The 25,906-nt window shown below is 39.1% G+C and overlaps 3 protein-coding genes across 8 annotated transcripts; 1 reads left to right on the top strand and 2 right to left on the bottom strand.

Moving 5' to 3' along the window:
• Positions 1-1,251: 1,251 nt before the first annotated feature.
• Positions 1,252-13,991, bottom strand: LOC119078991 (zinc finger protein 239-like). 6 transcript variants are annotated; one of them, XM_037186748.1, is made up of 14 exons: positions 13,840-13,991; positions 12,941-13,555; positions 12,737-12,867; positions 12,540-12,675; positions 12,268-12,334; positions 12,108-12,191; positions 11,970-12,053; positions 11,805-11,888; positions 5,865-5,948; positions 5,700-5,783; positions 1,731-1,814; positions 1,564-1,647; positions 1,404-1,487; positions 1,252-1,343 (listed from the first exon to the last, which is right to left on the bottom strand). In XM_037186748.1, exons 1-14 carry the CDS (start codon positions 13,858-13,860, stop codon positions 1,261-1,263), a joined length of 1,725 nt encoding a protein of 574 aa, XP_037042643.1. In that variant the 5' UTR covers positions 13,861-13,991; the 3' UTR covers positions 1,252-1,260. The 6 variants fall into 6 exon arrangements, with proteins under 6 accessions (XP_037042643.1, XP_037042646.1, XP_037042647.1 ...); XM_037186751.1 differs by lacking the exon at positions 5,700-5,783; XM_037186750.1 differs by lacking the exons at positions 1,252-1,343; positions 1,404-1,487; positions 1,564-1,647; positions 1,731-1,814 and adding exons at positions 4,950-5,309; positions 5,374-5,457; positions 5,534-5,617.
• A 5,132-nt stretch (positions 13,992-19,123) lies between these two features.
• Positions 19,124-20,693, top strand: LOC119078998 (transcriptional protein swt1-like). The gene is made up of 4 exons (XM_037186763.1): positions 19,124-19,398; positions 19,467-19,753; positions 19,866-19,989; positions 20,193-20,693. The coding sequence occupies exons 1-4, from the start codon at positions 19,233-19,235 to the stop codon at positions 20,573-20,575; spliced, it is 960 nt and encodes a 319-aa protein (XP_037042658.1). The 5' UTR covers positions 19,124-19,232; the 3' UTR covers positions 20,576-20,693.
• A 2,231-nt stretch (positions 20,694-22,924) lies between these two features.
• Positions 22,925-24,721, bottom strand: LOC119078995 (general transcription factor IIH subunit 2). Its single transcript, XM_037186760.1, has 4 exons — positions 24,448-24,721; positions 24,078-24,279; positions 23,456-24,012; positions 22,925-23,392 (listed from the first exon to the last, which is right to left on the bottom strand). Exons 1-4 carry the CDS (start codon positions 24,504-24,506, stop codon positions 22,978-22,980), a joined length of 1,233 nt encoding a protein of 410 aa, XP_037042655.1. The 5' UTR covers positions 24,507-24,721; the 3' UTR covers positions 22,925-22,977.
• Between the last annotated feature and the right edge of the window lie 1,185 nt (positions 24,722-25,906).

The raw sequence follows: 25,906 nt of genomic DNA, 5'->3' as shown, positions 1-25,906 counted from the left end.
AATCGGAGACCGCTTGTTCCCCAATCGCCTGAAGTCTTGGCGATATCACTCTTAACACGATAACTTGAGTAAATCTCAACCGAATAACCTTTTTTTCTAATTGGACGCGGAATAAAATTAGGTCAAGTTCGAAAATGGGCGAAATCGGCTTAACTGGAGTGAAACTGATCCGATTTTGAAAACTTTTTTTTTTTTCTACGGGGAATGCAATTCTGCAGGGATCAAGCTCGAAAATGGTCGAAATCGGCCTGACGATCTTGGAGTAGTTCTTTGTTAACACGATAACTGATGGAACAATAAAAGCCTTGTTAACAGAAACGAATAAAACAGAACAAAGTTATCGAGTGTGAAGCGAGGGCCGCATTTTACACGAGTTTAAGTTTTATTGAAGACATACGGCATTTCTAAGACTCGCCATTTGATAGACAAAAACACTCTAATGTCAGCATAAAACCAGACCTGCATGTATCAGAAAATGAAGTTATGAAACTAAGACTACGTATCGATTCAGAACGTCAGATCTTCAGGGAAATTAAACAGAATTAAAGATTAACACCGTTCTTCTAGTAGTTCTTCTGTTAATGATGTTTTTGTTCCCATCAAAATTACATTGTATTGAAATAAATCATGCTTCGCAGAATGTTACGAGGCTAATACAAAAACGTTTGAGAAGTTCAGTCAGTCAAGGGATCTGACCCACCCAACAGCTTGAGAAATTCGAACTCGTATCATGTTGTAACCACTCGATCCTTGTAAATACTCGTGAATTCCAACAAACAGCATAAAGTTACTACACTAATGAACGCGGCAATTAACTATTTGAGACAACAAGGAACAGTTCTTAAGTCAGCGTCAAAACCGATGAATTCGAATTTTCTGCTTCCAGCTGATTTCAAAGCTAGTTCTAGTTCGCTTACATAAAATTCCTGTGAAATCTATGTGGAAACATCACACTGGGCACTGGGGGACAATTTTGCAAAACGTATCCCATAGATCGAGACGCATGTGTTACATGGAATTAAAAATTGACCTTCGGTTTGCTCGGAACTTTTTGTAACTTATTTCAGTAGTTTGCCCCGCGACAATCTCCTCTGAGAATGTTTTCAAATAGTTGTTCTTCGCTTACTTTTCGCGCATAATTTTACAGCATAGTTCGGAACCATATTTTTATTCAGAAAGTCTGTTACAAACGAACACGAAACAAATTCAAAAATTTCAAGAAAGAAAAAGGTTCAAGAAACCGTCTCCTTCACAGAGAAATTACTTCGTTCGCAATGTCGTCTCGGCGTAGACCGTTTGACGAAACGCTTTTTGGCACACGTTGTATTTGTACAGCCGATTACCTGCAATCGAAATTTCGGATTTATTTGAGGAACTCCATTTTCGGAGAGTTAAGAACTTACGACGGTGGATGTTCATGTGATCCGATAAAGTATCCTTACGTCGAAATGATTGTTTGCAGATGTCGCAAATGAATGGCTTATCATCTGAAGTGGAAATTTTGTCGGTGAACGATTTCGGATCGCAAATTGTTTTGAGTGAAACTTTATATCAGCAACTTACTTGTGTGGATCAATAAATGGCGAGATAAATTGGGTTTTTGATTAAAAGCTACATTGCAAATCCGACATTCGAACGGCTTCTCACCTACGAAACAAATTTTGTAAATTCAATTTCTTTGCAGAAGTTCTCTCAGAAGTGTACAAAATTTCTGTCTTTTCACCACTCACCTGTATGAACTCTCTTGTGAACAGTCAAATTGCTTCTGAATCTGAAGAATGTGCCACATTCCCCACACTTAAATGGCTTCTCACCTACAGAACAAATTGAAAGTTTGAATTTTGACGCACAAACTCCTCTGATTCTTACCACTGTGGATCCTTGAATGTTCGATCAGATTGTCCTTGCGAGGAAATGCTTTGTTACAATCTTCACATGAGTACGTCGTCGATTCTTTGAAATAAGGACAAGATTCTCGACTTTATTGACTTGCATTTCAGCTGAAAACTTATTCGGAATGAGAACTTACTTTCCCGAACGATGGGATCCTTGTCAGTGACGACATCACGCCTCTTCGATCGTATCTGAATTGAGAAATTGACAAATTTTCAAAAAGATGAATGAAACACCGCGATGCAAAAAGTACAAATATCTTGAAGACAGGTCTAGTTTGAATGTCGCAGCTGAGAACTAAAGCTACATCTCTTCGAAATATAGTCCCAATCAACTGGACGTAGTTTAACGAAGCAGAAAAAATTCTTCATAAATTGAACCCTCAGATGCCGTCAAAATTTACCTGCTTCTTCTTCCTTAATGAACCATCGGATTTTACTCGATTAATCTGCTCTGGATTTCGTGACAATGTCCTCGATTGACGGGTCTGTTCAGTATGTTCAGGGAATTTGTCATTCAACAGCGTAGTCGCGGGTTTCTCATTACGTTGTGCCTGCATGCTCTCAAGTCTGAATTCAATTTGTTGCTTTCGATTCGAAAACATTCCTGAGGGAGATTCTCTGTACCTGTCAAGGGACTTCGGTTGATTCGGTAAAACAATTTCATTTTTGGCATTTTTTGGCATTCGCATGATGTTAGCTTCTTTAACTGCTGATTCTTGTGCAATCTACGGAATAAGGAATTATGTCAAGATGATAAGGCGTGAGAGGGAAGCAAAATACAAAAATCAGAGGTCACCTGTTTCCGCTTCTCTTTTTCTAGCACTTTCTGTCGATAATTTTGTTGAATCATGTTGACGTTCAGCAACTTCTTCTGTAAAACTACATTCATCAGCCGTTGTTGCTTTACTTGATTGTTCAATAATTGCACCTCGATATTTCCTCCCGACACATTTTCTTGATCACCGAAACCCATTTCATCGCCGCTCCAAGTGATATTGTTTAGAGTTCCCCCTGAGTGAATGATTGATTCGTCATCATCGTCAGAATCCATCTTTGAGTGCTGAGTGCTGCTCGGGACTTTGATTGGAACAGGTTTTCCCTGTTTGAGACGAGACATTTTATAAATTTTTTAAATTTCTCCATCCCCAGAGACATTGATGAATGAAGGTGGACCATTAGACAATGGCTAGCTTCATTCTGATGTTTCACCCTAAGTGTTTGAGGTTAGTCCCTACTAACACCAACTATTCGAAATTTTACTGTAACTTCCAATTGAAAGACTCACCCTCATCTTCTTACTATTTCAATAGTAAAAGTTGTGAAAAATGATCAAAATTCGTAAAAAAAAAAGTTAAAATAAAAACAGAGACCACGAAAACACACCGACAAAAAATCACTTTGAACGTTCTGACCGTCAATCTAATTGAAATTGCACTGGTCTGAGGTTGTGTCGGACTAGATTTTAAACCCTTTCCCGTTCGGCTTGATTCAATTGATAGCGACATCTACAACAAAAATTTCTGATAATCTCTTGTTCTTGCATCATAGACCTTTAGGCGTTTCATTAAATACATGCCCTGGAGCTAAAATTGGAGTTAAATGAAACGTCTACATATGTTGCAGACATATCAATTTGAAATGGTCTGTAAAAGACTAAGACGGATCCTATTGAAAACTGTCCCGAAGAAATCGGAACGATTTTCCTATAGGTTTCTTATACATGTTTGGATATGCCTTACTTCGTAGATCTCAAAACGGGTTTCTGAAGTCTGTCCAACTTCTTACGTCGCGTCGCCAGTGGCGCGACATAAAAAGAAAAAATGGATTTTTTATATACGTTTTTACGGCATAGAAGGGAGGTTTGACCACGGCTTCAATGGAAAGGTCGAGCAGATATGGTGGATAATCAAAGAGCTTAAATAATTGATAGAAGAAGGATATCGGCCGATCTGTATGATCAATACCAGGGTCATTTGAAAGGTCACCGGCCTCCATTCGAAGGGATGTACCGATCTGGTACAAGTTTTGAGTGAACTAATTGAGTTCCTTTGTTATTAGCTTTAGTTCTGAAAGTGAACTGTATAGTCTGATTAGTTGTTAAGCCACAGCTTTCGGTGTCGGGGAGTCTCGCACACGCGAATCATAGTATGCGTCCTTTTACGACATGTAACCAAAAGTCATGATTGTGCGAGATTCACCACTTAGGGGTGTGTCTTGTACTTTCTAAAGCCTTCGTATCGAGACGTTTCAAATGACTATCGTGTATGTTTGTCGATGCGTGTTAGTTCAAACATGAACCTCACGTACATATTCAAAAGTATTTACTATCGCAATCTCAAACAGTTTTCAAACACTTTCCCTGGGCTACAGGGACTGTATACTGGATGGGCTATGTTATGCTGCCACCGATAGTACGGATGAAATAAAAATAAAAATTGTGGAACCTTGTTCAGGGCTTCAAGCTAACTAATAATATCCGAAAATATCAAAAGTTCATTCAACCGCACTGTGTCGCACGAGAACTGGATTGGAAATTCTATTGAGAGACACCGTAACTATTATGGAAACATTCTTCTGGGCAGTCCGATCCCGATCTGACCGGGGACTGAGATCGGATCATTCTGGACTGTAAAAATACGTTTCCATTCGGTTCCATGCTTGGAACTTCAGACAAGTTCGTTTCAATTATACCTCTCACTGGAAACTTAAACTATAGATCCAACGAGCAGTCTCACAGTAAAGAACTTGGTTGTTCATGTTATAGTTGCAAAACTTATTACACAGATCGCGACGTAGATACTTACATGGAATTAAAAAATTAGCCTTCGGTTTGCTGGCGTTCGTAACAAAACTGCACAATTTCCAATGGGTAAGCCACTCGATTTGCAATTCTTTTTTGGCATACAATTCCGATGCACTTTTTCTTAGAATGTGACTCCGATGCAGCTCTTGATTTCACATGCAACTTTTTGTAACTCTTTTCAGTGGATTTCCCCACGACTAGTTGTTCTTCGCTAACTTTTCACTCGACAGTTGTACATATTTTACAGCACAGTTGGAAAACACATTTTTATTCAGAAACTCGATTCATAACACAGCAAATCTTACCTGCTACAAGCAAGTAGAGTCTGCGAATGCTTCAAGTGGAATATTACAAACGAACACGAAACAAAAAGTTTACAAAAATTCAAGAAACAAAATCTTCACAGAAATCGTCTCGACACCGAAAAATTACTTCGTTCGCAATGTCGTTTCAATATTCTCGCTGAATAAATTTGAAGTTTTGGATTTCTTTCAGAAATTGGATATCGGTTGGCTACTCTTCTTCCTCGGAGTGGACTTTTCGATGCTTGTATAAAGTGGGTTGTTGGTGAAACGTTTTTTGGCACACGTTGCATTTATGCGGCCGATTACCTGCAATCGAAATTTCGGATTTATTTCAGGAACTCCATTTTCGGAGTGTTATCTATCTACTTACCACTGTGAAGGTTCATGTGATCCGATAAAATTCTCTTCGACCGAAATGATTGTTTGCAGATGTCACAACCGAATGGTCTTTCATCTGAAGTGGAAATTTTGTCGGTGAATGATTTCGGATCGCAAATTGTTTTGAGTGAAAATTTATGTCTGCAACTTACTCGAGTGTATTAATAAGTGGTGAGATAAATTGGATTTGTGCCTGAAAGCTACATTGCAAATTCGACATTCGAACGGCCTCTCACCTACGAAATCAATTTAGAAAATTTAATTTCTTTGCAGAGGTTCTCTATCAGAAGTGGACGAAATTTCTGTCTTTTTACTCACCTGAATGGATTCTCTTGTGAGCAGTCAAAGTGAATTTATGACTGAAAGAACTGCCACACTCCCCACACTTAAATGGCTTCTCACCTACAGACCAGATTTAAAGTTTGAATTTTATCGCAGAGGTTCTCTATCAGAACGGGACAAAATTTCTGTCTTTTTACTCACCTGTGTGAATTCTCTTGTGAACAGTCAAAGTGATTTTTTGACTGAAAGAACTGCCACACTCCTCACACTTAAATGGCTTCTCACCTACAGAACAAATTGAAAGTTTGAATTTTGACGCAAAACTCCTCTGGTCTTTACCACTGTGGATCCTTGAATGTGCGATCAAATTGCCCTTGTGAGTAAATGCTTTGTTACAATGTTTACAGGAGTACGTTGTCGACTCTTTGAAATAAGGACAAGATTCTCGACTTTATTGACCTGCATTTCACAGCTAAAAACTTATTCAGAACGAGAACTTACTTTCCCGAACGGTGGGATCCTTTTCAGTGACGTCATCGCTCCTTTTCACGCGTACATATTCAAGCACCTAAATTGAGAGACGACAAATTTTCAAAAAAAATATGAATCAAACACCGCGATCCAAAATATCTCGGAGACAGGGGTCTAGTGCAGATTGTGCAGATTGCAAAAACATTTGAACGGTGGAGTTATTTCAAGCTGAGAACTGAAATGTATATATCTCTTCGATGGATAGTCGCAATCGATTTGACGTAGTTTAACGAAGAAGAGAAAATTCTTATAAAATCAGACGCTCAGATGCCGTCAAAATTTACCTGCTTCTTCTTCCGTAATGAACCATCGGTTTTTACTCGATTGTTCTGCTCTGGATGTCGTGACAATTTCTTCGATTGACAAGTCTGCTCGGCATCGACCGCAACTTTGTCATTCGATCGCGTAATCGTGTATTTCTGATTGTACTGTCGCGAACGTGCCTGTATGCTATTGAGTCTAAATTAAATTTGTGGCTTTCAATTCGAAAACATTGCTGAGGGAGATTCTCTGTGTACCTGTCAAGGGACTTCGGTTGATTCGGTAAAACAATTTCATTTTTGGCATTTTTTGGCATTCGCATGCTTTTAGCTTCTTTAACTGCTGATTCTTGTGCAATCTACGGAATATGGAATTATGTCAAGATGATAAGGCGTGAGAGGTAAGCAAAACACAAAAATCAGAGGTCACCTGTTTCCGCTTCTCTTTTTCTAGCACGTTCTGTCGATACTTTTGCTTTTGAGTCATGTTGAAGTTCAGCAACTTCTTCTGTAAAACTACAGTCATCAGCCGTTGTTGCTTTACTTGATTGTTCAATAATTGCAGCTCGATATTTCCTCCCGACACATTTTCTTGATCACCGAAACCCATTTCATCACCACTCCAAGTGATATTGTTTAGAGTTCCACCTGAGTGAATGATTAATTCGTCCGCATCGTCAGAATCCATCTTTGAGTGCTGAGTGCTGCTCGGGACTTTGATTGGAACAGGTTTGCTCTGTTTGAGACGAGACATTTTATTAATTTCTTAAAGTTCTCCATCCCCAGAGACATTGATGAAATGAAGGTGGACCATTAGACGATGGCTGGCTTCATTCTGACGTTTCACTCTAAGTGTTTGCAGGGGCGGATTAAGGTTTCCAGTGCCACTGGCAAACGGAATCTAAGCGCCAATTATTCTATTCGAAATTCGTATATAAATAAACGAACATTACGGCTTGTTCAAGACGAACGTTACGTTAAGGAGAGTATTGAAATGGATGATAGTGTTAAGATAGAAGTGGAATAAATGTAATTGCGAGCTCAGCGAGTAATATATCACTACAAAAATTCTGATACATCTGAAAAGAAAATGCTGAACCTGAGTTGACCTGAAACCTGTTTTATTCACTTTGGACCTGACTTGATTGACCTGAAAACCTAATTTTGGAAAAACCTGAATTGACCTGAAGAATAAATATGCCAGAACACAGAATTTAGCTTTTTCACTATGTAAAAGCTGCCTTAAAGATCTCTGAGATATCGGAGGTATGCCCTTTAGTGATGTTACCCTCAAAATGAAGATCAGATCAACACTCCATTCTGAACTAGTTTACGAGGTCCTCCTTTTTTGTCTCTTTACATAATGTAAGGAAGAACTATAGTTCTAAATATTTCATTTTAGACTTTTCGTAGCTCTTTTGAATTGATTTCGTCACACCAGAGTTTTGTTTTTGTAATTTTACCTTTAAAACTGAAATAAATGAAATGGAATGACCATTCATGGACTCATGCGCTTGTCAAAATAAAAATTGGGAACTACTTGCGTGCTGTGCTTTACGAGATTATACAATGTGTATAGTTCATTCGCAAACTCTCTATAGGTTTGTGACAGATTATGAGCGCCGGAGGCAAAATTTTTTGAAATTTCTTTTTGAACCCTAGTGAAAAACAAAAGTCTCAAAGCTTTGAAATACGTAGTCTCACGGTCTCAAATCTATTGTCTTTTGAGACGTGAGACTACGTTTTTCGAACCTTTGGGACTTTTGTTTTCACTCGGGAAACTAATATACAATTTCTCTTCAGACAGTAATTGTCCATTCAGTGACTGAGCTCAGCGCCAAATTTTTCCAGCGCCATGGGCACGGTACCGAATTTCCCATAGGGTAATCCGCCCCTGAGTGTTTGAGGTTAGTTCCTACTAACACCAACTATTCGAAATTTTACTGTAACTTCCAATTGAAAGACTCACCCTCATCTTACTATTTCAATTGTAAAAGTTGTGAAAAATGATCAAAATTCGTAAAAAAAAAAGTTAAAATAAAAACAGAGACCACGAAAACACACCGACAAAAAATCACTTTGAACGTTCTGACCGTCAATCTAATTGAAATTGCACTGGTCTGAGGTTGTGTCGGACTAGATTTTAAACCCTTTCCCGTTCGGCTTGATTCAATTGATAGCGACATCTACAACAAAAATTTCTGATAATCTCTTGTTCTTGCATCATAGACCTTTAGGCGTCTCATTAAATACATGCCCTGGAGCTAAAATTGGAGTTAAATGAAACGTCTACATATGTTGCAGACATATCAATTTGAAATGGTCTGTAAAAGACTAAGACGGATCCTATTGAAAACTGTCCCGAAGAAATCGGAACGATTTTCCTATAGGTTTCTTATACATGTTTGGATATGCCTTACTTCGTAGATCTCAAAACGGGTTTCTGAAGTCTGTCCAACTTCTTACGTCGCGTCGCCAGTGGCGTGACATAAAAAGAAAAAATGGATTTTTTATATACGTTTTTACGGCATAGAAGGGAGGTTTGACCACGGCTTCAATGGAAAGGTCGAGCAGATATGGTGGATAATCAAAGAGCTTAAATAATTGATACAAGAAGGATATCGGCCGATCTGTATGATCAATACCAGGGTCATTTGAAAGGTCACCGGCCTCCATTCGAAGGGATGTACCGATCTGGCACAAGTTTTGAGTGAACTAATTGAGTTCCTTTGTTATTAGCTTTAGTTCTGAAAGTGAACTGTATAGTCTGATTAGTTGTTAAGCCACAGCTTTCGGTGTCGGGGAGTCTCGCACACGCGAATCATAGTATGCGTCCTTTTACGACATGTAACCAAAAGTCATGATTGTGCGAGATTCACCACTTAGGGGTGTGTCTTGTACTTTCTAAAGCCTTCGTATCGAGACGTTTCAAATGACTATCGTGTATGTTTGTCGATGCGTGTTAGTTCAAACATGAACCTCACGTACATATTCAAAAGTATTCACTATCGCAATCTCAAACAGTTTTCAAACACTTTCCCTGTGCTACAGTGACTGTGTACTGGATGGGTTATGTTCTGCTGCCACCGATAGTACGGATGAAATAAAAATAAAAATTGTGGAACATTGTTCAGGGCTTTAAGCTAACTAATAATATCCGAAAATATCAAAAGTTCATTCAACCGCACTGTGTCGCACGAGAACTGGATTGGAAATTCTATTGAGAGACACCGTAACTATTATGGAAACATTCTTCTGGGCAGTCCGATCCCGATCTGACCGGGGACTGAGATCGGATCATTCTGGACTGTAAAAATACGTTTCCATTCGGTTCCATGCTTGGAACTTCAGACAAGTTCGTTTCAATTATACCTCTCACTGGAAACTTAAACTATAGATCCAACGAACAGTCTCATAGTAAACAAGAATAGACCGGCTAAAGCCTGGTGAGGTCTTTTTTCTTTTTTTGTAGGCAAGGCGGAAGAATAGGATGATGAAGATCAGTCGATATCCAGCTGTGGAAGAGTAAACATCTCCACTAACGTTTAACCAATTTGGAATTCAACTACCAGTTTGGTAGTCAACTACCATAAATTAAACTTTAAATAGGCGAGCAGTAGCAAAAATTACGTTCAGTAGCCAATTATAACCTCGGTACTCAGCTGTACTCAGCTACCAACTACCAAATTTTTGAATTGCAGTGTCAACTCTGAGCTATCGGCTATCAGATAACAAATAATTATTATTTGCCTGGTGTTGATATGCTCACGGTAGCTTTGCAATTTTGAATGTCAATCCATCTCGCAACTACCAACTACCAAAGCTACCGACTACCAAATTTTCGATTTATAAATAGGCGAGCACGTAGAATAATTTCGTCAGTCGGTGCGTAGTTCTCGAATAGTAAACATCTCCTCCCCAAAAATTACGTTTGGTAATCAATTATAGCCTTGGTAGTCCAACTACCAACTACCAAATTTTCGAATTGCAATGTTAACTGTGAGCTATCGGTGATCAGATAACAAATAATTATTATTTGCCTGGTGTTGATGTGCTCATGGTGGCTTTGTAATTTTGAATGTCAATCCAGCTCGAAACTACTAACTACCAAAAATACCAACTACCGACTGAGAGCTATCTGTTCCACAAATTTGGTAGTTTTGCCAAATTTGTGGAACAGATAGACGGACAGACAGACAGACGGACAGACAGACAGACAGACAGACAAACCGGCCATAATAGGGTATTTTTTCTAGAAGAAAAAAGACCTAAAAAGTTGGTTGTTCATGTTATAGTTGCAAAACTTATTACATAGATCGAGACGTAGATACTTACATGGAATTAAAAAATTAGCCTTCGGTTTGCTGGCGTTCGTAACAAAACTGCACAATTTCCGATGGGTAAACCACTCGAATTGCAATTCTTTTTTGGCATACAATTCCGATGTACTTTTTCTTAGAATGTGACTCCGATGCAGCTCTTGATTTCACGTGCAACTTTTTGTAACTCTTTTCAGTGGTTTTCCCCACGACAATCTCCCCTAAGAATATTTTCGTCTAGTGGTTCTTCGCTAACTTTTCACTCGACAGTTGTACATATTTTACAGCACAGTTGGAAAACACATTTTTATTCAGAAACTCGATTCATAACAAATCTTACCTGCTACAAGCAAGTAGAGTCTGCGAATGCTTCAAGTGGAATATTACAAACGAACACAAAACAAAGTTTAAAAAAATTCAAGAAAGAAAATCTTCACAGAAACCGTCTCCTTCACCGAAAAATTACTTCGTTCGCAATGTCGTTTCAATATTCTCGCTGAATAAATTTGAAGTTTTGGATTTCTTTCAGAAATTGTATATCGGTCGGCCACTCTTCTTCCTCGGAGTGGACTTTTCGATGCTTGGATAAAGTGGGTTGTTGGTGAAACGTTTTTTGGCACACGTTGCATTTATGCGGCCGATTACCTGCAATCGAAATTTCGGATTCATTTCAGGAGCTCCATTGTCGGAGTGTTATGAACTTACCACTGTGAATGTTCATGTGATCCGATAAAATTCCCTTCCGCCGAAATGATTGTTTGCAGATGTCACAACTGAATGGCTTTTCATCTGAAGTGGAAATTTTGACGGTGAATGATTTCGGATCGCAAATTGATTTGAGTGAAAATTTATATCAGCAACTTACTTGTGTGGATCAATAAATGGCGAGATAAATTGGGCTTTTGACTGAAAGCTACATTGCAAATTCGACATTCGAACGGCTTCTCACCTACGAAACAAAATTAGAAAATTCAATTTCTTTGCAAAGGTTCTCTATCAGAAGTGGACGAAATTTCTGTCTTTTTACTCACCTGTGTGAATTCTCTTGTGAACAGTCAAATTGCTTCTGAATCTGAAGAATGTGCCACATTCCCCACACTTAAATGGCTTCTCACCTACAGACCAGATTTAAAGTTTGAATTTTATCGCAGAGGTTCTCTATCAGAACGGGACAAAATTTCTGTCTTTTTACTCACCTGAATGGATTCTCTTGTGAACAGTCAAAGTGATTTTTCGCCTGAAAGAACTGCCACACTCCTCACACTTAAATGGCTTCTCACCTACAGAACAAATTGAAAGTTTGAATTTTGACGCAAAACTCCTCTGGTCTTTACCACTGTGGATCCTTGAATGTGCGATCAAATTGCCCTTGTAAGTAAATGCTTTGTTACAATGTTTACAGGAGTACGTTGTCGACTCTTTGAAATAAGGACAAGATTCTCGACTTTATTGACTTGCATTGCAGCTGAAAACTTATTCGGAATGAAAACTTACTTCCACGAACTACGGGATCCTTGTCAGCGGCGAAATCGCTCCTTTTCACGCGTACATTTTCAAGCACCTGAGACAAGTTTTCAAAAAGTGAGTCAAACATCGCGATTCAAAATAGTACAATTGTCGAAGACAGGAGTCTAGTGCAGATTGCAAAAACGTGTGAACTGAGAAGAATCATGTCTTAGAAGAATGTTCGCAATCAATTTGACGCAGTTTAAAGAAGAAACGAATATTCGTCAAAAGTTAAACCCCCAGATTCCGTTAAAATTTACCTGCTTCTTCGTCCGCAATGATCCTTCGGATTTGTCTACTCGTTTAGTCTGCCTTGAATGTTGCAACTCTTTTCTCAAGTGACTAGTCTGTTCAGCATCGACCGCAACGTCATCAATCGATTGCGTGCTCTTGAGTCTGAAATGAATTTGTGGCTTTCAATTCAAAAACTTTGCAGAGACAAACATTGTCTTTTTACCCGCCAACAGGATTCATTTGATTCAAGACACAAAGTGGCGGTGAATTATTCGTTGACACGATTTCAGTGTCGGCATTTTCTGAATGCATTCGCATGCTCTCAGCTTCTTTGACTGCTGATTCTTGTGTAGTCTACGAAAAATAATTTTGGTAAAACTGGGAGACTTAAGTGATTGTGACACAAGATATAAAAATCCAAACTCACCTGTGCCTGCGTTTCCCGCATCTCATTTTCTCCCAATTTCTGTCGATATTGCTGCTGAATCATCACAGTAAAGTTTTGCAACTGCTTCTGTAATTCTAACATCAACAGCTGTTGCTGCTCGGCTTGATTGTTCAGTAATGGCAGCCCTCCACTTGGTCCAGCTAAATTTCGTTGAGCACCGACACCCATTTCGTAACCACTGCAAGTACCTTGCTTACAGTTTTCCTTGGCGTAATCACCAGTCAGTCTGTTAAAATCCATTTCCGACTGACTGTCATTATTAGAGACTTGAGATAACCGAGCATCGAGCGAGTAGTTCTTCGGACCTTCTAACACTGGATCGACACAGCTTGAAGTGTCACAATATGGACGATCACGGTCTATCTCATCGAAGAATTTTCGCAGCAAGTCATTGTCCTCGTCCTCTCTATCGACATTCGCAAATAGAGATCTGGCAGCGCCATTGAATTGTGCAGTCTTTTGCTGCATCTTTTCTATTTGATCCACAAATTTGGCAAGTAGTCTTTCCTCACGAATTCTTTCAGCGTCGTTACAATGCGTCTTCGAATTGTGAGATTCCACCGTCCTCGGGACTTTGATTGGAACGGGTTTTCCCTGTTTGAGACGAGACATTTTATTAATTGCTTAAAGTTCTCCATCAAACCTTCCTTTTAATGGAAAATCGACCTAGCCGATTGATGAAATAGGAGACTTACAAAAAAAAAAGATTTTCGTCGACTAAAAATAACTTTCAAAAATTCTAAAGGCCCTGTAAAGGCGCTGTGAAGCGTAATTGCAACGATACACTCTTGTTTGAGGTTAGTTCCTATACTATCAACACCAACTATTCGAAAATTGAGTGTAGAAACAAGCGTTGGCTTCCGAATTGGAAAACTCACCGGTGAAACTAACACCCTCATCTTCTTAATATTTCAATAATCAAAATGTAAAATGATCAAAATTCGTTAAAAAAAAATAAAAACAGAGACTACGAAAACACACTGACAAAAAATCATTTTGAACGTTCTGAACGACAATCCTATTTGAAATTGCACTGGTCTGGTCACAGCTTCTGCGGTGGTGTGGGACTAGATTTCTAACCCTTACCATTCGGTTTTATTCAATTGTTAGCGATCGAGAAACGAAATCGACATTCCTTCGGAATATATCGTTTCCGAAGGAATGTCGATTACGTTTAAAATGTATGCGTTTCTATGAGTTATAATGCGTTTCTACGCGTTTTCATGTAAACTTCAATTGAGTTTCTCGAGTCAGAAAGTCGTTCTGAAAGCGACTTTTTTATCGTGAGTAGCAACCGCATTAACCTTATTTACAGAATTAGGACGCCTAAAATTGGAAATCTGCCTTACAACGCGTAAAAAACTTAGTGCCAAAGAGAGGCAATGTTTTGAAATTCTCTTATTTAGGGATTGTTTCCACTCAACAAAAAGTGCTCCATGAGAGAGCCGTGAACTATTGTCCTGAAATTTCGACGACATGAGTATCGGCGACTTCCTGAAGAAACGGCGAGTAGTCGCCGTGTCTTCAGGAAGTCGCTGTTTCTTCAGGAAGTCACCGTTTCTTCAGGAACTCGCCGTTTCTTCTCGTCGTTTCTTCAGAAAGTCACAGTTTCAACAGGATGTCACCGTTTTATGTAAAAAGCGGTGACTTTCTGTGAAAACGATGACTTCCTGAAGAAACGACGAGAAGAAACGGTCATAAGAAATAACAAGTTCTTGAAGAAACGGCGACGGAAGTTTCTAATCGTTTTTTCAGGAACTCACCATTTCTTCTCATCGTTTCTTCGGGAAGTCACCGTTTCTTCATAAGGCCAAAAACCAAATTCTATCATCTCTATATATGAAGTGCAAATTCTATCGTCGATAATAAGAAAGTCGATAATAAGCGATTTGGCGGTATCTTTTTGGCAGACTTTTTGGCAGTAACTTTTTGGTTGTTGAATCGTCTTGCTGTAATAATCTTTCTGTATTGAATACCAACCATAAGGAAGTAATCCCTTTACGAATTTTCATTGTACATAAACAGCGTTTTAACACGCCGAGCGATCCGGCCCATTGCCCCGGAGCGAAGCGGAGGGCCGCAATGCGAGCCGGGCGCCGGAACGGTGTCGGTAACTTAGGAGTTAATTTTTTTTCTCTCGCATCGTGTCATAATTAGTCACATAAAAGTGTTTTAAGACGCCGAGCGATATGTTTCTGTGTTGTACTTGAGTTTTTTGATTTCTCCATATAAAAATGTATGTAAAATTCAGAAAAAGGCAGTAAAGCACAAAACAGAAAATGTGTCGGTTTTCAAAATTCAGTGCGTGTATATATAAACAAGAATATACCGGCTGAAGCCTGGTGAGGTCTTTTTTCATTTTTTTTTTCAATTTCTGTTTACTACTAGCTTGGTACTCATTCAAGTACCACTTTGGTATTCAACTACCAAATTTTGGAATTATAAATAGGCAAGCGAGCCGATTAATTTCATCAGTCGGTGTGCAGCTCTCAAACAGTAAACATATCTACAACATCCGTATTAATCAACTATCACGTTGGTAGTCAACTACCACGTTGGTAGTCAACTACCACGTTGGTAGTCAACTACCACGTTGGTAGTCAACTACCACGTTGGTAGTCAACTACCACGTTGGTAGTCAACTACCACGTTGGTAGTCAACTACCACGTTGGTAGTCAACTACCACGTTGTTAGTCAACTACCACTTTGGTAGTCAACTACCCCTTTTCTAGTTAACTACTCCTTTGGTAGTCAACTACCCCTTTGATAGTCAACAACCACTTTGGTAGTCAACTACCACTTTGGTAGTCAACTACCAAATACTCGATTTATAAATAGACCAGCAGACCGAATAATTTCGTCAGTCGGTGTGCGTCTATCGAGTAAGAAACATCTTTGCTGCTATATAGTTTGGGGGTCTAACTACCAACAACTACCAAACTTTTAAATTGCAATGTCTGCTATGAGCGATCGGTTACCAGATAACAAATAATAATTGATTTGCCTGGTGTTGGTTTGCTCATAGTAGCATTGCAATTTACCACCGTGGTAGTCAACTACCAAATATTTGTGTTATAAATAGACCAGCAGGCCGAATAATTTCGTCAGTCGGTGTGCGTCTCTCGAGTAAGAAACATCTTTGCTGCTAAATATTTTGGGGGTCCAACTACCAACAACTACCAAACTTTCAAATTGCAATGTCTGTTATGAGCGATCGGTTACCAGATAACAAATAACAATTGATTTGCCTGGTGTTGGTTTGCTCATAGTAGCATTGCAATTCTAACTTTTATCAATCACATTTGATTTGTGACACAGACGGACGGACGGACGGACGGACGGACGGACGGACGGACAGATGAAGTGCCCACAATAGGACTTTTTTCCTATGGAAAAAAGACCTAAAAATCACACAGACTAATTATGACACGATGCGAGAGAAAGAAAATTAACTCCTAAGTTACCCACCGTTCCGGCGTCCAGCTCGCATTGCGGCCCTCCGCTTCGCTCCGGGGCAATGGGCCGGATCGCTCGGCGTGTTAAAACGCTTTTTATGTACAATGAAAATTGGTTTTCATGTTGTAAAAAGATGAATTCTGTAGTGATGAACTAAACTCCTTTACGTTACATTTCGTAAAAGGATGAATTCCATAGGAACCAACAAAACGCCTTTACGGCGAGACGAAAATTAGAGTTGATTTGGGATCTCAATGTCAGCTGAATTAGTAATCTTGAGTTGAGATTGTCAACTGAAGAATTTCTTGAAATCGAAATTTCATCCCAAATCAAGAATAAGCCACTGTACGTAGATTTTATTCATTTAAAATAAAATACAAAGCTTTTTATTTTATTTGTTTTAGTTGCTTGCAATCAGAGATTGAACGGTGAGATGCGTTGCTTCTGAAAGTCGTTGTTTCTTCTCGTCGTTTCTTCAGGAAGTCGACGGTTTCGAAGAAACGGTGACTTTCTGAAAAAATGGTTACATGTAATGACGACTCTTCAGATTTTCTGATGAAACGGTGAGAAGAAACGGTGACTTCCTAAAGAAACGGTGACATCCTATAGAAATGGTGACTTCCTGAAGAAACGATAACTTCCTGAAGAAACGGCGACTATAGTGGCCGGTTCTTCTAGTCGTTTCTTCAGGAAGTCACCATTTCTTCTCGTTGTTTTTTTCAGTAAGTCACCGTTTCTTCAGGAAGTCACCGATACTCATGTCGTCGAAATTTCAGGACAATCCGTGAGCTGTCAAATAAATAAAGCAAAAATTGAAAAAAATCAATTTTTTCTCTAACACGGGGTTCTCTTTTGCTAAGAGGAAAACAAGCATCAGGTTCATTTCACTGTATTCATACACTTCTAGCATAACGTAATTGTCAAGCGTACACCGTCCGATTTTTGGCTTTCTAATTTTGTAAACTTATCTGCTAGAGAGCTGATCTGATTAAATTCATGCCTCCCTTGGAGCTTTTTATTCTATGGTCTACGCTTATAAATCTACAGTTACCGAAGTTACAGAAGATTGGTGTAAAATGGTCTTTAAAAGACAAAAAGGGATTCTTTCAAAACTGGCCCGACGAAAGCAGAGCCCAAAACATCTTGCAGAGGTCTTCACAGCCTCTTAGGTCATCGTTAGCTTTCGATTGAAGCCATAGTCCCCAACATCATTCCCTAGCGCTGTAAAAATTCGGATAAAAAATCCATATTTTCGTCTTCTGAAGGCACACCATTGGTGACTTAAGAGGTTGTGAAGACCTAAGAAACCCGCTTTGAGATCCCGACATTATTACGTGCTAGTCATTTATGACATCATTCGGGAAAATCGTTACGATTTTCCTTGTACACAGTGCCGGGCCTGCGTGTACAATTATTATCATCAACGAAAGTCGATCTACCGTTCGGATTTACTAACACCGTTTTCCTACTCCCTTAATACACCACAACCTATATGGTAGCTTAACTCCACGGCGCCAATTCTTGCAAAACGAATGTGTCATACAACTGATCCATTTCAATCATAATTTTGTTCATCAAAGAAAATTATGTCGTGACGACGATGGGTGCACATTCCTCAATTGCACTTATTTCATATCGTGTAATATTTTCATCGAATTTGCGGAAGGAAAAACACGCATTCAATATAGTAAGTATACATGCAAAAAGAGCTCAACCATAACTGATGAATGCTAGTCGCCATTAGGCGACCCGATGTACATTGATAATTTACTGCACACGATTGAAAATGTCCTTGGAAAAGTGCTGCTTTTATTGTTTGCAAAATGTGATTGCTGCGCTTAATAATTTAACTGTTTTTCCGATAAAATAAATTCAATTTGATGTTTTGAATTTCATTACATTCATTGATTGATATTTCTAGGCGAAATTTGTCAAGATTCCATGATGTGACGTATCCACATTTTAGGTTTTAATCGCTAAAGGGGCTATACCCAATGATTTAATAGAGTTTTATGTCATTGGCTATACCGAGGACTATTCTAACGTTCAAAGAATAATGTCTGTCCGTTTGTATTCTTACGGCGAGCCTAACATTTAAATTTTAAGTGAATGATTCGATGAAAAAGTGATCCAAAAAATACATTTCAACGCTTCATTGTATGAATATGACTCTACGTTAGAAAGACCTCCGGACTTTCCATTTTGAATTTCGACCGCACTTACGGCGTGAATTCTACAAGACATTCTCGAGCAGCAAAACAGTAGTGCTACAACAGTATTTTATCGAAGTGGCAAAATGAGCAATTGCACTATACTAGGGTACCAAGGCATATCAATGGTGACAAACAATTTATTCAATTTATTTTAAATTTCGCGATCAATTGCTTGGTGCAATAAGGGCGCTCATAGTCTTAAGAAGGAACTGCCGCAAAAACTTGTAACTTTAAAAGTTTGGATCGAATAGAAGCGTGTGTGCCGTGCACTTGCATGTGTTAGGTAAGAAAGAAATGCAAAACCAATTCTGATACCAGAAACCTACAAATATTTTCTATGTTAATGCTAGGAACAGTGCTATGATCGAAGACGAATAACACATCGTATGCGAATAGAATCTTTGCAATAATGGTACTAGTGTAGTGCAGCATATATCATGATTGAAATGAGAGATAATTTTCGAGTTACTCTCTTTAAGCAGCCCCACACTCTATTGTACTGTCCACAACCTAACGAGCCGAATTTTGACGTATGCAATCTGAATGTATGTAACAAATTCGGTCTCGGTGTCCCGGTTTTGTGTATGCAACGAGCTAAACAATGTGCGAAAGAAAGTACGAGCTGCCCAGGAATTGGTTCAAAAGAATCAGCAGAAGAAGATACCGTGGCAAGGAATATTTTTTTAACGCAACAACCAAAGAGAGGTCATGGGACCATCCGTTAAAAGACATTGCGAGAAACAGTATTGCTGAATGGCTGCACCAAAGTAAAGAAAACTTTCACATTCTAGGAGCAGTTTCTTTCTTCAATGTTTTCTGTTTCTACTCTGAATAGATGAAACTGGATCGACTACCGACAATAATGTACCAGTAACAGTTAACTCGCCGACTGTTCCAAGTCAATGTGATGATCAGTGTGCTAACAGTTCCACAGCAACTTTCAGTTCTCATTTGGAATCAGAATATAAAAGATTTGAAGAAGCTCTGGCGATTATTGAAAAAGATGCGGCTATTGATTCAGCCATCGATTCGTCTTCAGCCTACTCACCATATGAGGAACACCATTTCGATACACAGTCCATTCAGTCTATCACATTCCCCGACAAGCAGGCAATACATGAGGTTGGTGTTGTAGTACCAATCAGATCAGAAGTCCTGAATTCTACAAAATCAAATTTGAACATCAAAATTGAGGAAGACTGAGAATCTGAAGTCAATTTATTTGAAATTTCAGGTGTCGTTGCTTCGTAACAACAAAGCATCGATGATTCAACGATCGTTCCACCTAGTCATCGATACCAACATTTTTTTAACTCAAATGACGTTCCTCGAAAATTTGTTGAACAAAATCAACGATGGTAAATGGGACATCACGTCAGTCAGTGCTGCCTTTTATCTTTTGGGTACTTTGATAAATGATTGTTCTCGCCATTTTTGCCGCCACTCTTCAGTCTTGGGCGCCACAGACACTTTTGCACTAAGTGTCCATATGGAAAAGGCGGCACTGGACAACGTAATTGGTTATCCAAAAAAATGTACCAAACTCAAATCACGCTTTCAGTTCCAGGCAAACCGATGCTAGTCATCCCATACGTGGTGTTACAAGAACTGGACGAATTAAAAATGAGAACCAAGAAACATATTTCTGTACAGGCAATGCATGCGATTGCGTTCATATCCCAGCAACTGAAAATGAAACCAGACCATATTTGCGGTCAGTCTGCCATGGACAATGGCATCCAATTCATTGACGTATTCAATGCAAACGACTCAATCATAAATTGTTGCTTGCAACTCAAACAGAATTGTGAGCATGTGGTGCTGCTAACGAATGATCTCAGTTTGAGCAACAAGGCGATATGTTCGCATATCGAGGTGTACACTAAAAGTGAATTGGAAGGAATTTTGTCTAGCTTTAGGAAAAATAATGTAAATTTGCGCTAAGCATCCACTCTGAGAGTCGACGACGTCAGTAAAATTCAGAACTGAATTTGCTTCATTTAGCTGTTTTTCAACTGGGCCACACATACACACACAAGACGTATGAGTGGTTTTTCCATGAGTGAATCAGCTGAAAAACAGTTGAGTCGAATTCATGTCTAAATTGCGCTGGCGCTTCCTGTAATTTGCAATTTTAATAAATTAATTTAATTCCGAGCATTTTAACAAATCGGCGCGCTTTTTAATAAATCCATGCAAGGACTTGTGAAGAATGTGTGGAAGAGGTGTGTCACCCCGGAATTTCCATTTTTATAAGCTAAGTTACTAATGCATAAATATGGCAAGTGAGACCAGTGTAGGTGTAACACACCACCCAGAAACTCATCCGTTTAAATTAACCGTTTTCCAAAGAGCAATTTAGTCCAGAACCGTTGATAACTCAATGGTTGCGTACTGACTTTCCACCGAAAAATGAATCAGGTTCGATTCCCGTGGAATCTTTCTAGTGAATATATTGGATTGGTAACGTACTGAAGATCTCTTAAGTTGAATAATATGTGTAGTTGCTGATTGTCTGTAGGCTGCAGCGGTGTACACACTGAATGACTCGTTATAAGCTCGAAACAGGTTGACCTAACCTGATCCTTCCAATCTTTTCTGTTTAGGTTTCAGTTTACGCAAAATGTTCATACAAATATGTCAGGCTACCTGGGTTACTATGTCAAAATTTATTGAAACAGGCTCAAGTCCAACAAACAGATACAGGTAATTTCAGGTTGACCTGACCTGACATGTTCCAATCTTGACACTAGTATGAAGTAGCCCAGGTACGATGGATTTGCCTAAATATCTGTCTAGCCTACATTTAGACGAGATATCAGTTATTCGCATAACTTTCCTCAGGATAGCATTGGCATACTTCGAGGCGTGGTTAAGAGCAATTAACGCTTTGTAAATTTGTTGCCTACATTTAGGCGAAGAATTTTTATGATGATTTCTACGAACCAAAATCTTTTTTTTTTAAACCATTAACGAACGCAAAAATGTGTTACTTTTAAAAGGAAAAATTGGTTTGTGGGTGATAACTCATCCCACTTGGAGAAACCTTTGCAGATTGTGTAAATTTATGTAATCTGCACATTTTTCTCCAAGTTGGCTAAGCTATGACTCACAAACCAATTTTTCCTTTAAAAGTAACCCATTTTTGTGTGAATGGTTTTACCAACGCACTTCAAGCAAAAGTGCTTCGAGTGGCAGCTGCCAAATAGAGTACTATTTTGCATGAAAAATGTTTTCAAATTTTCTTACAGTGAGTACCACTCATGCTTGAAGTTTTACTTTTAAAAAAAGGGTTCATAGAAATCATCAAAAAACGTATATTTCTTCGTCTACAAATTTGCTCTTAAGCCGGAGGTCAAAACTGAACTTGTTATTGGCCGTAAAAGGCTTGTTATGACGTCTGACGTACCAAAACAAACAAACCATAACCTTTTACCACCGCTACACTATATAAATCGCTAAATCTTCTACATCCTTGTACATAGTATATCATAGTACATATGATACACATAGTATATCTTAGAGTGTCTGATGCGAAATCATTTACTTTATCAGCTTGCACGTACTTTAAGGGATCCTTTCGAAAAACAGCCTGGTAGGTCGGACGCATTTTCCAGTGGACTTTTCTATATTTGTCTAGAAAGGACCTTTGTGAAAGGTATTGAACCATAGAAGCCAAACCCTCTTTTCCTGGACGCTTGTGTGGCTAGTGGGAGATGATCGAAAACATGCACTTTTCTAAAGGAAATTTTTCCAGATCCATGAAACGTAAAAGGGCGTGTGGAGTGGCATCAGAAAGGTAATTGTATGTACTTTCCTGACAGTACGGTCTTATTGGGTTTGAAATTCATTCACACTGAGATGTGAGCAGTTGAAAAAAATTGGTAAAACTGTGATGACTTCGCCGAAGTTCTAGCGGTCCCCTTGCATCCGATACGCAAATATTTCCCTTTTTTATTTACTGTTTTAGTGGAAGTCAAGGATCTAAAGCTGAACATTCAAAATTTCCTTCGCATGGTATCTGGAGAGATATCTCATGTCCTTGATTTACAATTGACAATAAAACTCCGAAACAGACAATTCCATGAAGAAGTATGCGTGATCAGTACTCGGTGGGGCACACGAGTGCCTCGCTTAAGTCAAATATCAAGAAAGGTTTTCGTATATGAGAAAACCAACAATACGATTCTTTGTCCACCTCATACGGAACACTTTTGGTTTCTTATCTCTCCTTACCTGCTTTGAATTAGGATCGCTCGGATCAGACGTCCAATCTTGAGACAAAACGCACAATTCTTACATTCGGACAGCGATTACTTTATTGGACATCATCAATCAATTCCGGTTCAATTCGCATAATGAGCGTTCGCTTTGTAGACGGGCTCTCTCATGTGGACACTTTGTGCAGCCATCGGAATCGTTGTACATCCCACACAAATGTGCAATGTGTCATGGATGAAAATATCACAATCGATGCAAAACACCTGCGAGCACAGATCGCATTGGTACACATTTTTGTCCAGATCGTTGAAGGTTTTCTGGCATGCGTAGCACAGATCACGTTGCTTGGTAAACGGAATCTCGCGGAACGGGTTCACGGGAAATAAGTGATGATAGGACCGAGCCAAATGTGGTGCTGACACTAGTGTTAAATTACAGGATACGCATGACACGGGCAGCTCACAGTATTTGCTGCTACATTGGGGGCACTGATATCCACCGGCCGTTAATTTACTGGGTTCATCAACGTTGTCAATGTGACTGGAAGAACAAACATGTAAAGGTAAAGGCGTTCGTTCATCGATGAATCGTGTACAAACTTACCACATGCACATCGTCAGAGCTGGCTCCTTGGCCTCTTCACAATGACTATGTGGAAATCCCATTTTGATCAATGAATTTTCTTGTGTTTGGGCCGCCGGCGGTGGATCGATATGCTGTAACAGTTGATCGCGATAATGTGTGTCGTCCAGCACAGCACTGTACAGTCCACCCGTTTCAGTGGCGAGATGGCGACAGATTCGTATTTCTGCGGACAGACTTACAACCGAACATCGCACCCCTTCCTTTTTGAGTGTTTCAATTGTCGTGTTGATATCGCCCGGATCGCACGTTGTTAGACTTCCCATGATGATTAGAATTTCGCGGCTGGCGTGCGATGGTATCATCTTTAGCGTTTGCAATGCCAACTCGAGACCGTTCTGGAGTGATGGTTCACCAGTCAACTGCATCTTATTCATTTGAGCCAATGCCTTGATGTGCTTCCTCGAACTGCCGGCCATTTCCGATAGTTTTTCAGCTCGTTTGCTTTTCATTACAATCACGCCCAATTGACTGATGGGATTCTGGTCGAAAAACTCTTCAATGAACTTATCGAGCAGCTGGAAAGAAAAACGATTCTTTGGTACTGGAACAACGAATCTACTTCGATTGGGGTGGAAGTTACCTTTGTGGTACACATAATACGAGTGGGCTTAAGATCCGGCATAGACATTGATTCCGAACAGTCGACAATAATGTAGAAATGTCTCATCATACCTAGACGACTGTGTCCCTTCTTCTGGGCTTGCCGTTTGCGCTTCGCTTTCTGTATTATGTCAGCTATTGCTCCCTCCACCATCCCATCTTCGTCTTCTTTGATTGCTTCCCTTCAACACGAACAGAAGAATTTCTTATAGCAAAACGTGTGGTACGAGTTGAGTAGTAAATGCAGTTGGACTAATTGTATCTTCGACTGTCGAAGCGTTTTGTATATATTCCACTTGGAAATGGTTTCATGTCTAAACCATTCCATCGAATTGTTTGTGTTTACTCACCATGTCTTTTCATAGCCGGTCTCCCATCTGTATTCTTTTCCATCATCGTCGTCTGCCATTTAAGCGGTAAATATCCGTGAATTGATCAAATTATATCGAAATGCGAATTCAGCTTTTTATTAGAAATTTGGCGAAAAATTCGCTTTTTTTCATCAAAACGAAATTTACGAATTAGAAATGTGACCGAGAGCGAAATTCAGATTTGTTGTTTTGTGTTTTGTATTGTACAATCTTGACAGTCTTCTCAAAGAGCCGTCGTGCAACAATGCACTGACGTTCATTTTAATGACACTTTTTATAATAATTTTTAGCTATGAGTCCTTTCTCGAATGTATAGATGGCATAGATAGAGTTGTAGAGTTTAACGTAAGATTCCAACAGATGTCGCTTATAAGCTGTTCGTAGAAAACGTACAAAATAGAGACACTGCAACGATTTTTGATTCAGTTTTCGCTAATAACTAATAAAACTATTCCGTTCCTTCTCAATTAATTTCTTTTCTTGTTAATTAAACCGAAACCTGCACGTTGGATCAATTATTCGACTATATTGGTTGACCTGATGCTGGTTTGAAATTGTTGAAGAGTTTCTTAAAGAAAAGCGACATCAGTTCACGTCTTGAGTGAGACTTTTTTAGTGGATTTATTTCAAAATTTTCAATTCAATCAATGCACTTCAAGCAAAATTGATGATAATCGGCAGCTGTCAAACAGAGTACGAATAAGATTTCTTATAGAATGGTTACGATAATCTGGGACCAGCGTTACAATAGTACCACTCTTTTAGTTCCAATTTTTCCCTTTCCCGTAAAAGGGAAAAATTGGAACTATTGTAACGCTGCATATATGCGGCCTGAAGATAGTTCCACTTTTTCCTTTTACGAAAAAAGTGGAACTAAAAGAGTGGTACTATTGTAACGCTGGTTAATCTGGGCTCTAAAAGATAAAGACACTCACGTTGGCAATACAATTTAAACAGTCTTAGTGGATTTTTAGTAAACGTCCACTTCTAATTCAATGGAATCAAATCCCTAGGGTATAAATACGTAGAAACTATTATTAAATAAATCATTCACTATCCGGGTTTGTCACCACAAGGTATTTATGTAATCGAGGTGCCAAGTACTTTATTAGGCTCTAGATGCGTAATTATGACACGAGGCCGCATAATACACATCGTGAGCCTAATAAAATACTTTGCATCGAGTTGCATAAAACGTTTTCATGCTTCATACGAGAGCCGAAAGTAGAAATGTCAATTTTGAGGGGCGAATGTAAACTTGTCCTTGTGACGTAAAGAACTATTTATGCCACAGAGGCATTTAAAGTTTGCAAATTTTGCACATTATTATGCTGAGTGGCATAAAATCTATTACATACAGCCCCGAACTGAGAGATCGGGCTGAAGAATGAAGAATTGTTTTGACCACGTCATTTTGTCTCCTTCATCCATTCCGTCC

Source organism: Bradysia coprophila, unplaced genomic scaffold, assembly GCF_014529535.1.
Source record: "Bradysia coprophila strain Holo2 unplaced genomic scaffold, BU_Bcop_v1 contig_297, whole genome shotgun sequence".
In the NCBI taxonomy this organism is placed as follows: domain Eukaryota; kingdom Metazoa; phylum Arthropoda; class Insecta; order Diptera; family Sciaridae; genus Bradysia; species Bradysia coprophila.
The sequence above is the reverse complement of the archived record's forward strand: the minus strand, read 5'-3'. Positions and strand labels throughout refer to the sequence as shown.